Source organism: Macrobrachium nipponense, chromosome 32 (assembly GCF_015104395.2).
Source record: "Macrobrachium nipponense isolate FS-2020 chromosome 32, ASM1510439v2, whole genome shotgun sequence".
NCBI lineage: Eukaryota > Metazoa > Arthropoda > Malacostraca > Decapoda > Palaemonidae > Macrobrachium > Macrobrachium nipponense.
Genome location: NC_061094.1, coordinates 23,331,233 through 23,343,732, shown reverse-complemented (window position 1 = coordinate 23,343,732; position 12,500 = coordinate 23,331,233). Strand labels below are relative to the sequence as shown.

Here is a 12,500-nt window from a genome sequence, read left to right as displayed (position 1 = left end):
TCATCAAAGAGTAAAAAGTTCATTTGATAGGCCAGAGAGAATATTCTTCCTGAAGATTATTGTTTTCAGGCACTGTTGAAAAGTCTTCCTTAATTTTATTAAATAGATTGTTGAAAAACGTGATGTAATTATCGGTCGAAGACAATAAGAATGCAGAGTCATTTATCAAGAACGCACTGCAGTTAATTGCCAGCCTCTTATTACCATTACATTTTTCTATGTCATATGATACAGACACATGACACTGCAACCTTACCTTTGTATTGTGTCTTGAGCTTGCAGTAGAAACGAATTCAAGCATGTTTCTGCCTTTCCAGCGGATATAAGTCACCCCACTACATTAATCTTAAATTTGATTAATGGCATTATCACATTTTCCTTGATGTCCAGTTCATTACAAATTGTCTGTTATCCTTGAAAGTAAATTAACTGGATTCACCACATTGGAAGTAGAGGCAGAAGACCTAATCCTCTGTGAACAGTGAGCCTGATACGAAAAGTTACAGTGGTCTAATTTTATTCTACCCTTGAAGTTTTAATATCATCACAAGGATATAACACTCAGTTTAGAAACCACTAATATGCGCGTAATAGGTTACACGACCCTCAATTTTTCACGAAAGTGAGGTTCACAAACAGTCATTATAATTTGGTTGATTGCGTGACATATGTAGCAGAAAGATTATGGAAAGATAATTCTCTCTCTCTCTCTCTCTCTCTCTCTCTCTCCTCTCTCTCTCTCTCTATATATATATATATATATATATATATATATATATTATATATATATATATATATACATATATGCACATACATATATTAGTGAAGACATAAATATTGAGTTCTGTCCTTGAATGACAATAACGACCATAGAGAAGAAAGTAATTTGTCATTTTTGGATATTGGTCAAGAACACAAGACAAGTGCCCAAGAAAAATCGTTTAAGAGTTCGTCAAAGTCAGCTATTCTTTTAAAAAGATTGATGCAGTTATGATTCCTACATATAATGAATAATAATTATAATCCCCAGGATATATTTTTTCCCAGAAAATATATAAATGATCATAACGTAATACTATAAATGATTTTTTTTATTAAGATACTAGTGAATGCGAAACGTTTGTTATTTACTTGTGTTGCAGAAAAAAATTATTTTTTTTAGTAATCAGATGGGTAAATATAGATTCAAGCACTATATTTGACAGACACCTGATTTGGACAGTTAATAATAGCTAATAAAAATGAAGAAAAGAGAATAAAAAGACAAAACTTTTTCTACAAAAACAGTAGACTTTTTCCTGGTGAAATCGTACCACAGTTCGAATGTGACATATTTTCACGGAAGTTACACAACTAATGATTAGTGGAAAATACCGGTCACACAAATCCTTCCACATAAGCCTTACTAACAAATGTCAAACCTGACTTATAAATGATCTTGGAAGTTTGATAGTGTACATGCATGTATCTACATATGTGCGAGATATATGATATATATTTTGCTGTGGACGATACTCTCTTTGACATATCCAGTGTGTGTTTTGTTTTCAATTATTTGATGATATAAATAACGTTGAAATTATAATTGGAAGCGGACAGATTTAAAATTCCCACCAATCAGTTGGTTGTATCTTTCCGGTAATGAAAGTTGGTATCATCATGATCATGATGCTATTTAACTCTCTCTCTCTCTCTCTCTCTCTCTCTCTCTCTCTATATATATATATATATATATATATATATATATATATATATATATACATAATAGAGTTGCCTTTTAATAGCTCCTACAAATGAAGAATATCTGAGTTAATCTTTTCTCATGATGGACGGCATCATTGTTCTTTCAGATCCTGTCATTTCTCAACTTGTTTTAATGTTTTTGTTACGGGGGTTGGATTAGTTCGAGTGTCATTCTCGCGGACTGCAAATGTAATTTGGTCTTTCTAGAGAGAATATTCTCCTCTTTCGGATTTTGCCTCAATAACGGGGCTTGTTTAAAGTTTGGCCATTATTATTATTATTATTATTATTATTATTATTATTATTATTATTATTATTATTATTATTATTATTATTATTAATTCTGGAATTGGTGGAGGTAGTAGAAGATATATGTAAAGTGTTGGCATCAGATACAGAAAACTGGGAAATAATACTTCAGAAATAAAAATTGAACATGCTGTGCATTGTGCGAAATAAGAAAAATGTCTAAATCGTGGAGCACAATAAGTCATTAAAGCACATTTTGCGCGACGTTCTCTTCCTGTACTACAAAGAAGTTAAGAAACGACTGGGAAAATCCAAGAGGCGAATGTGTAACTGTGGTCAACTTAAAGATCAAGGCAGCAGTACAACACTTTCCCCTTTCGTGTGTTGCTGCAGAGTACCCGTTCAACCTAACTCTCATATTAATTACTACTTTAGTTTTATCATTTCAGGTATTGCCATAGTTTTATTATGAGTTCAGGTATTACCTTTTATGTATTTGAAAACATGTTACCAGTTACCGAGAGACGAGATACATAAGGTCTTATCATCTCTCTCTCTCTCTCTCTCTCTCTCTCTCTCTCTCTCTCTCTCTCTCTCTCTCTCAATTTTGTACATGTGGATAATTTCCTAATTTGGATTGAAAGCTAACAGCATTCGTCTTCTCTTTTGTTACAGTTGTATACGTCAAGGAGAGAGTCATCTTTCGCCCTTGTGAGGTTCGAACGACCTGGCCACCACCACCCACTGGCCGAGTGCCACCATCATGTCACTTTCGCAGCCTTCAGAGCTGTCGCTGGTGCACGTGGCAGCACGTGTCGTGCCTGCCAAGCCTTCGAGACCAGTGACTTCTTACGAAGAATCTACGAATCTGACTCGCCACTCTTCGCAACCTGACCCCCAAAATTCGCCCAAGATGCCTGCGTCTTGTCCTGAGCTTCGTCAGAGTGAAGAGGCTTCTGAAGAACCGAGAACAGCCTCTGATCTTCCATTTGACCTCTCGAGATCTAACAGACAGTTAACTATGATGTCTGCGACGCGACCTCTCGACCCGGCCGAATCTGAACAGCCACTTGACCTGAGAGTGGAATTTAAGAAACGTCGAACGGTGGAAGATGAGAATATGAACCTCGTGACGAGTCCAAATCAAATGTCCCAAAATATGACCCCTGTTCTTCGCCTTTCTCTTCACCAGGAGAGGTCGCCTTCGCAGCCTCTTCCGTCGCCCTCATCGTCATCAGCTCGTTCTGAATCCCCTACGTCATCAGAAAGGGCCACAAAAAGACCGTTAGAGTGTCCCCTTAATTTTTCTTTCACCGAACCCTCAAGTATTTCACACAAGGCACCAGTGCCCCTTTTGTACCCGAGACCTTTAGCACCAGCTTCATTGCTCTATGCTCGGATGAGTAAGGAAATGCAGTACCCTTCCTTGATTTCAAGACCGAGCCCGACGAGTCCACAATATCCACTTTTGCACTTACCTGGCAGCCCATACTCATATCCATTTATAAGAGCATACCCGGGCCTCACTGGCCCTCCCAGACATCCGGCACTGTACGAGGCCCTGAGCGACCACCGGCTATCGGAGGTTTCCCCGACCCCAGGTTCTTTGAGCCACCATTCAAAGCCCAGGGAAAGATATTGCTGTAAATTTTGCGGAAAGGTATTTCCTCGATCAGCCAATTTGACTCGACACTTAAGAACTCATACTGGGGAACAACCCTACAAGTGCAAATTCTGCGAGAGGTCCTTCAGTATATCATCTAACCTGCAGCGTCACGTGCGCAATATTCATAATAAAGAAAAACCTTACAAATGTCGTCTTTGTGACAGGGCATTCGGCCAACAGACCAACCTTGACCGCCATTTAAAGAAACATGAAAATGATGGCCCGACTATACTGGACAGTGGCACCAGGCGGTTGCTTCTTCCAAAACCTGCCCAGGAGACTTGGCGGAGTCCTCTGCCACCACCCTTGACTCCTATTAGACCTTCGTTGGTCTCGGCCGCTGACTTCAGCCCGCTCTCAGCTGTTTTCGGTGCCTCTTCATTTCCTTCATTGGACTACGGCCGCACAGTATCCCCTGACACATCTGCTGCCTCAGAGAAGCCGGAGGAAGGAGAGGTGGAAGATGAGGAAGAGGAGGAGGAGGAGGAGGAGGAGGAAGATATCGACGTTGAAAACGAAGATGAAGAGGAAAATGATGATGATGGTGACAACACGAGGCGAGTCTCCTGTGAAGTGACAATTACTCCCGCTCCTTTACCTGCTGGAAACAATTCTGCAACTAATGGTTCAGAAAATATACTAGAAGTGTAGTGCTGAATCAGTATTAGTGACGTGGCTCAGAATGCGATAAAACCCGAGTCACTACTCTGATGATCATTCACAACGCGCTGATAAAGTGAAAATGGTGGCAGAGTGGAGGTGAATGAGTAATCAGTTACCAAAAAAAGTGATCATGTGTGCAAATAAAAGACAGTATATTTTTATATTTAAGATCAAGGAAATCTTGATGTTGATGTACATAACGTGAATAGTATAAGCAAGAATGGAAGAATATTATTGAGTAAGGAAGACTTAGAGTCCTCTGAAAAGATTTCAATGTATCCGCGGTTGGATAGACATAATGATTGTTCGATAATTAACAGTGAAAATATCAATAAGCGCTTGAAGGTGCTCGTTCAAGAACACTGGTCGTGCTTGACGTTTGTTTAACTTTGTTACTCGTGGGAAGTGTCTGAGGCCACGCGGTTGTCATCCGTGGTGGTAATCACCTACGGAAAAGGACTTGCAGTTTGAAAGTTCACGTTATTGACCAAGAAAGAGGCTAGTTAAACAGGGGAACAGATATATGTTAATGAAAGAGTGCCATTCACTTTTTCATCAGATAAACATCTATTCTTTTTCACTACAATTTTTGCTACTTAATGCTCCCCGTTTAACAACACTAACGAAAAATGACTGTTTTCGACTGTATAAAGTACAAGAGGCTGTATAAGTAACCCGTATGTACCTCTCCATAAGACGTTTCCTTTAGTTTTGTTAATCTGTTGAAAGGATTGCTACTTCATGTTACCTTACCTGTTACACAAATTTTCATATCTCACGGAGGTGTTCAGACTAACAAAGTCTTTCGGACATTTAATGGTTCCCATTTCAGTCAGATGCTCCCGTCAAAGTTTTTCATGCAAAAACGAGAAAGTCATTTGAATAAGAATGTGATGTATACATGCATATATATATATATATATATAAATATATATATATATATATATAAATATATATATATATATATATATATATATATATAATATGTATGTATCTATACTTATGTATATATACGTATATATATATATATATATATATATATATATATATATATATATGTGTGTGTGTGTGTGTGTGTGTGTGTGTGTGTGTATGTATGTATGTATGTAGAGAGAGAGAGTTGGAACCTTCGGAATGAAGCGTCACGTAGTAGAATATCTTTTTGTTGAGTCCAGATCGTTTGGTGGGGAGAAGAGGGGAAGGGGGGTAGAATGGGTCAGGTGATCAGACTCCGCAAAATCTTAAATCAATCTCTACCCCAATCCATCCCCCCCACCCCTACCCCACCCCCCCACGCATAACCCCTGAACTCCTACCTCCCTCCCCTCAGACGTGACTCTCCTTGACGACAACTAGGACGCGACGCTTACAACTTCAACTTATGATTTTATGATTGTTGCTTTGCAAAGATGAAAATGACGTTTTAAATTTTCTTCAGATGATTTGATTTTGTTTTCTTCTTTCAGTTCCAGTTTTCACGAGTATAAAGTGAAGAAATCACTTAAATATTACCTTTTTATTCTGCTAGTTTTCTTATATCATTTACGCAATCTTTTTAAATTTTTAATTAAATTGAATCTCGCTGGAGCGCCAAAAATCAGTTTCACAAGCTTTTAAAGCCAAGCAGTAAGCAGAAAAGGAAAAAATGAAAAGTCTAAACAGGGAACGCTGACATTCAGCGTGGTAACAAGACCGATATGTTCACGAATGAATCGTCCTTAGTGTCGATGCTGACTCAGCATTCCACGACTCTCCGTCAGGCCTTCTGTTTGTTTTTCTTTCATAGTACTTTATATTATTTATTTTTTTATTTGTCTACAATATTGCAAATTGCCTCCATTTTTTCTATACTTTATTTACAGAAGATTTATTTACGTTCTTATTTTGTTCTAAGCTTATGTTATTGTTAACATACTTATTCCTGTTTCTGTTTTGATGTTAGAAATTATAAATATTTCTATTTTTTTATTTTAAGTTTACTTCTTTTCTTTAACTTATGCCTTTCTTTTACCTCAGCTTACGGTGAATTTTGTGGGTGAAAGATGACTGTCAAATTTAGCCTAGGGGCATTGTGAATGTTAAAAATTCCTTTGACGTATTTTACCATGGGTTGTTCACCAAATGTTAATGCAACAATAATAAGTACAAGGAAACGACTCATGTTTGAGAAAAATGAACTGTAATTTTCACCTACTTGTATTTCATTTCTATTCTATATCACTAAGGATATAAATCTTACCCACGTTGCTAGTAAACCTTTCTTTACACTAGACCATAGAACAGGGATTGCTGATAGGGAAATAAAAAAAATTTGCACTGGAACAAAAAACACGAGGGATTTTAAATTAAGAACTAATGTAGAATACTTTCGTTTAGATGAATTTAATGATGCCGCAAAGCTATTTCTTCCTCTCTGAAGAAGGCATTGCTTATTGTGTACCTTACTCCTTTTTATGCTTCTTTCAACAGCACTCCTCTAGTTACCCATTCACACATACTGAATAGATCTCACCTTAAAATGTATTTATTAGTTTCTTGTTCTTTATATTATTCTGTGCTGAAAAATATATATTTATACAAAGAAATGTAGATATGTAATTAAAATGTTTAGATTTATTTTCATTTGTGTCATTCCAAACCTCCGTTGGTGTTCAGTTAGAATACAATTTTCTGTTACTTTAGCTTCTGGGCTCGGATTTCAGGAGCTGTTGTACAAACGTATGATCTGAAACCTCCTTCCTGTGATACATTCAAACTCGGTAGTAATAAAAGTTCGAAAATAAAATCGTGTCATTTTTGACTTGAAAATTATTCAGGCGAATAAAATATTGAATAGAAATAAAAATTATATTTGCTTGTTATGAAAAAGAATCCTCCAGTGAAGAATAACACCAAGGATGTGTTTTTATTTATAAAGTATAAAATGGAAGTCAATCGAGAAGATTATTGAATTACGGTAAAAAAGATGAAAGCGTACATCGTACAAGTTCAAAATGGAAAATATAAATGACAAGAAAGAAACATGTTTAAAACCTGCAGAAGAACTATAACATAAAAGCGGAAATTGAATTACACAGTAAATCATTGGAGCAACAGATTTTTGCTTTGGACCATGCAAAAATTTTGAACTAAATTTAGCTCCAATAACACTTAAAACCACCTCATCCAGCCATTGTTCAATGTCAGAGGAAGCCACTTCAGGGATGTTATACGACTGAATGGCGGCCAGAAATAGTGGTGGAAAGCTTTCCGGTCCTCATGAGTACAAAGTAGAGGATAGTGCCGTGCAAGATCTTTTCATTTTATGTTACTGGACCTGCTTCTAGGGTTAAACGATCGCTTTATCGACATCATGAAGAAACCAACCAAAGAAGTGTTTTTGTGAATTCGTATATATACATAAATATATGTATGTATGCATATATATACATACATATATATACATTCTTATATACATACATACAGACACGCACACAGAAATACACAAACACAAAACTTTACCGAAATACCATCTGATCGGCTGTCACTATCACAAACGGGAAAATGAAAATGCTAAAAAAATTTGCCATAGAAATGATACCTTTCAAAGAGGCGGAAAAAAAAGAGAAGAACCCTCTTCCAGATAATTATCGAACATAAACGATCGGTAAGATACTCGCATTTAAACTTTGTTATTTGTGATCATATAAGTAGTTCTAGCCCTAGTGTACACTGGGATATATCAGAGAACGTTTTTTGAGAGGAGAGATACCCGGATCTGCATAAATTAAAACTCCCAATAACAAATCTGTCACAAGGGTCATGGGGACCAAATAATTAATCATATCAGTGAGTATTGTTCTAAAGAAAATGAACACTCCTTATCTTCGGACTTAGCTGGAACCTGATGAATCTTTTATCCCATAATTGCTTATGATTTAGATAATCCTTGTATAAATAGTGCACTTCGTTAAGCACAAAATCAGTGTCTGGAAAGGGGACAGAAATATCCTAAATATAACGATTTAAGTATATGGTCATTTTTCATTATCGCGCGCTCGCACTATATATGTGCGCGTATGTGTATACTATATATACATTTGAAAACAATTTAACACGGTGCAAAAGGTGTCAGCGTTTTGAATAATAGGACTATAGAATGGTTAGTACGTTAATCAGTATTTTCGACCAAGCAAGGACATGATTGTTTACATGCGATACCAGTCATAAAGATAATATATTCATTGACACGACTTGATGGGTGCATGATTTTTCACGAGAAACAATTACAGGAAATGGATCTCAAAAGGAAACTTACTTGGTCCTGAACATCCAAAAATACAACAGAATTCCCGAGTATTTTTGGCCAACTTCGAAAATACCTATATTACGTGATATCATGTCGCGAGAGTTCTGTAATTATGAGTATCGATATAATAGCATCACTTTTCCAAGAGATTAATAGGTCGGTTAGATATTATCTGTACATGATAATGACACTCAAGGCCTGGATCGTTAATTATGCGGGAGACATGGGAATTCATCCCGTCTCCTCTTGTCTCTTGTTACTTCTCCATCGGGAGCTTAATATTTTTCTTCTTGTAATGCGGGAACTTATTACAAAGAGACTTTTAAGCTGTGTCATTCAGATTTTTCTTGCTGTACTTTAATAGATATTAAAGCTTTCTTTGTTTATACGAAACTAGTTTGTATGAGGGGGTTTTTAGAGTATTTTTTCCATTTTAAAGATATTCAGGTCATCATGAAACGAAAGTGCAATGTACTGCAAATGTAATTGTATCGATCCCTTGCAGCATCTTATAAGGTACTTATGCAGGGGTCTTCAAACTTTTTTAATGTCGTCCACCCCAGTAATGATTAAGTAGAAGATGTCCACCCCCCACCCCGAAAAAGTCTCATTAGAAATCTCACGTTTCTATTATTTAAAATCTATGTTTCAAATCTCATATCTATGACTATGTAAACAGAAAAAAGCAGTTTCTCTTATTTTTTATTCAACTTTTACATATTCATCCATATATTTACACACCTCATCTCAAACTAATAGGCTCAAAATACACAAGATAACATTAAGCATGCCATTTAGACGCATTTTCCTTCGCTAAAGTAAAATTGCAGACAATGTTTGCTATATTTGGCACGGTATCAATAAATAAAACAAATAGTTATCCTTTAAAAGAGATCAGTGGCTTGGCTGCTGTTGCACTTTGTCTGCTATTAGGTTGAATCGAGGTGTCAGACAATTTTTAAGTGCAACTCGCATGAGAGGATCCAAGTTCAGGATTGTATTCCTTTTCTTTGTCTTCACCAAAACTAAACTAGAGAACCCTTGCTCACACAAATATGATGTTGGCATCTGTACAAATATGGCTATTGCCTGCTCAGGTAGATCCTTGTACTCTTGAATATCAAGCAGGGTAACCCAGAAATCCATGGGATGGCTACATGTCTTGAAAACTGCTTTTAGTGAATAATCCGCTCGAAGCTCCAAAAGAGCATCACAATGATCAGTTCCTTCATCTGTGAAGAGATTAAGTATCCACATGTTGGAGGTCAGCTGGTCATTCTCACTGTCTGAGAAATAGAAGTCAAGGTTTTCTTGCATTAAAGTAAGGTGTCTGATATCTAAGTGTGACATATGTACCTCCAATGTCTGCTCTGTTGCCTGCATACCATGTTCCCAGCCACATTCTCTCATAAATGAGTCAAATAATTAAAAATCAGAAAAGCGCCTCAGTGGCGTGGTTGGTTTGGTGTTTGCTTCTCACCTCGGTGGTCGCGGGTTCGATTCTCGGCCATTCCATTGAGGAGTGAGAGATGTGTATTTCTGGTGATAGAAGTTCACTCTCGACGTGGTTCGGAAGTCACGTAAAGCCGTTGGTCCCATTGCTGAATAACCACTGGTTCCATGCAACGTAAAAGCACCATACAAACAAACAAACAAACAAACCTCTTTTCTACGTTGCTTTGATTTTTTCACCTTCAGTTTAAATGCATTTATTTTCCCTGTACTTGCTGACTGATTTTTAGCTTGTTCAGATGATCGAAGATTGAAGCCATGTAACACAATTTTGCCAGCCAGAGCACATCCTGACATTTAATTGCCATGGGGGGTTTGCTTCCTTAGTAAAGAAAACACAGAGCTGCTCTCTCAATGCAAACACTCAGTTAAAAACCTTACCCCGAGATAGCCAACGTACTTCAGTATGAAGGAGGAGTTTTATGAAATTAGCTTCATTATCCTTACACAACTCACGAAACATTCTATGATTTTTTGCATGTGCACAGATATGATTAACCATTTTAACAACATCATCAAGTAGAAGTTCAAAGTTACTTTCCTCCTTATGTATTTGTAGTATGTATTTTAAGGAATATAGGAGGGAGAGAAAGAGAGAGAGTCTCTTGTATATTATACAGACACGTGCAGGTGAGGATCTCGTCCCCCCAGTAGTCCACCCCTAGACAGCTGTCCACCCCTCACTTAATCTCGTCCACTATAAGGTGGACTGTCCACCCAGGTTAAATAGCACTGTATTAGAGGAACTTCTTATTAAATATCTTCGTAATTTGCTAATGTTGTGCAGACACGTCTACGTAGACCGTTGATGGAGAGGATATTTGCAAATGTGGACGAGGAAGAAGAGGAAAGGAGAGAGAGAGAGAGAGAGAGAGAGAGAGAGAGAGAGAGAGAGAGAGAGAGAGAGAAACCGGCAATTTCTCTCACAAATAGGGCTCTCACAAACACACGCACCTTCATACATGCTCTTCTGATTTTCCGTTGTTTTATTCACGTGGACTATTTTCGTCATCTTTTAACCCTATCTCTGCCATTTTTTAAAGAAGGATAAACAACAGATTAAAACTTGAAATGGTGTAGAGTTGTAAATCGAAGAATAGCGCAGAAAGAAAGAGAATTATTACATTTTTTGCCTCCAGAAATATTGACCAAATAAGGATAAGCTGTTCGTTTTTCATTTACTGTGTTTATGCTTTTTGATGCGTTGAGAAACAACAATTAGGAGTAGTAAAAGCATGTAAATAATCAAGAGGATTGGTATTTATTTCCAGGCTGCTAAATAAATTTTTATTTCAGTTTTGCTAATTATGATTTTTTTTCAACTAGCAACTGTAGTAGCAGAGGATTCCGTAACGCAATAACAAAATCAGCAGAAGTAAAAATAAGAAGAATTGAAAATAATGCTAATTAAGAGAAAAATTCAATGACCAGCATTGTGGTTATGCTGTTAGTTAATAAGAAAACCATGTGGATATTTCATGCAAGTATAGTTTTATAAAATTTCTACACTGAGAAATAATGATCAAAGGGAAATATTCGACAACACTATCTATCTTGCGATAAAGCTTTTGTGAGCTTTGCCTCTACATAGGGTATTGAAATCAGTTTTTCCTCCTGATATGCCTTAATTAAGGGGGAAGAGAAAGGGAGGCGGGGAAGGGTAGGATGTAATTAGTGCATTAAATTTCTTACATATCAGTTGCAATAAGTTTTCAAACAAATAGCGTTACTATTGAGTGCTTTCATAGTTCCCTGTACATTAATAAGCAAATAAATTAATAAAGCGACAAATAGGTTAATACAAGTTTTAGCATACTTGTTAGAAATTTTTTTTCATTCGCTCTAACATTTTGATAGAAAAAAAAAATTATCATTCGCTCTAACATTTTGAACTTGGCTCTAGAGGTAGAGAGAGGAAAAGAGAGAAAGTGATCGTGAATAAACCAGATGAGGAACTGGATTTATTTTGCCATTTCAGTTGAATTGGATATCATATTTCTAGACAGTTTTTCTTCGTTATAAGTACTGCATGTCTATACTTACAGAATTTCGTTGTCTTTCAAGATTTCCTCCCGAACTGGCGTTCAAGATGAGTTGAAAAAATTACGTTTCATTTAAGTGTAAGTTGATTTTATTTGCAATTTTTTTTAAAGAAATTACTTTCAATACCTGACGACAAGCAGCATGTAATCGGCCCAGCGGTGCGTTTCATTGGTGTTAACCTCACATTAAGATGTTAGATAAAAGTTTTGATAAAGTTAAACGGCTTCAATAGATGATTGCAAAGATAGCTACGAAAACCTGTTACGTGGAGCAGAGCCTTCACTTGTAATTCTCAAGAAATAAGAAAATCCATCGAAATAATAACATCAAGCCACT

At 36.6% G+C, this 12,500-nt stretch overlaps 1 protein-coding gene across 5 annotated transcripts in view; it reads left to right on the top strand.

Annotated features, from left to right (window-relative positions):
* Nucleotides 1–5,204, top strand: part of LOC135207272 (transcription factor hamlet-like) — a 331,554-nt gene extending 326,350 nt beyond the window's left edge. For all 5 annotated transcript variants that reach the window (XM_064238932.1, XM_064238931.1, XM_064238929.1 and 2 more), the window contains one exon: nt 2,668–5,204. In XM_064238932.1, the coding sequence (XP_064095002.1) occupies nt 2,756–4,309 (1,554 nt within the window). In that variant the 5' untranslated portion in view covers nt 2,668–2,755 and the 3' untranslated portion in view covers nt 4,310–5,204. The remainder of the gene's footprint in view (nt 1–2,667) is intronic.
* Nucleotides 5,205–12,500: the final 7,296 nt, after the last annotated feature.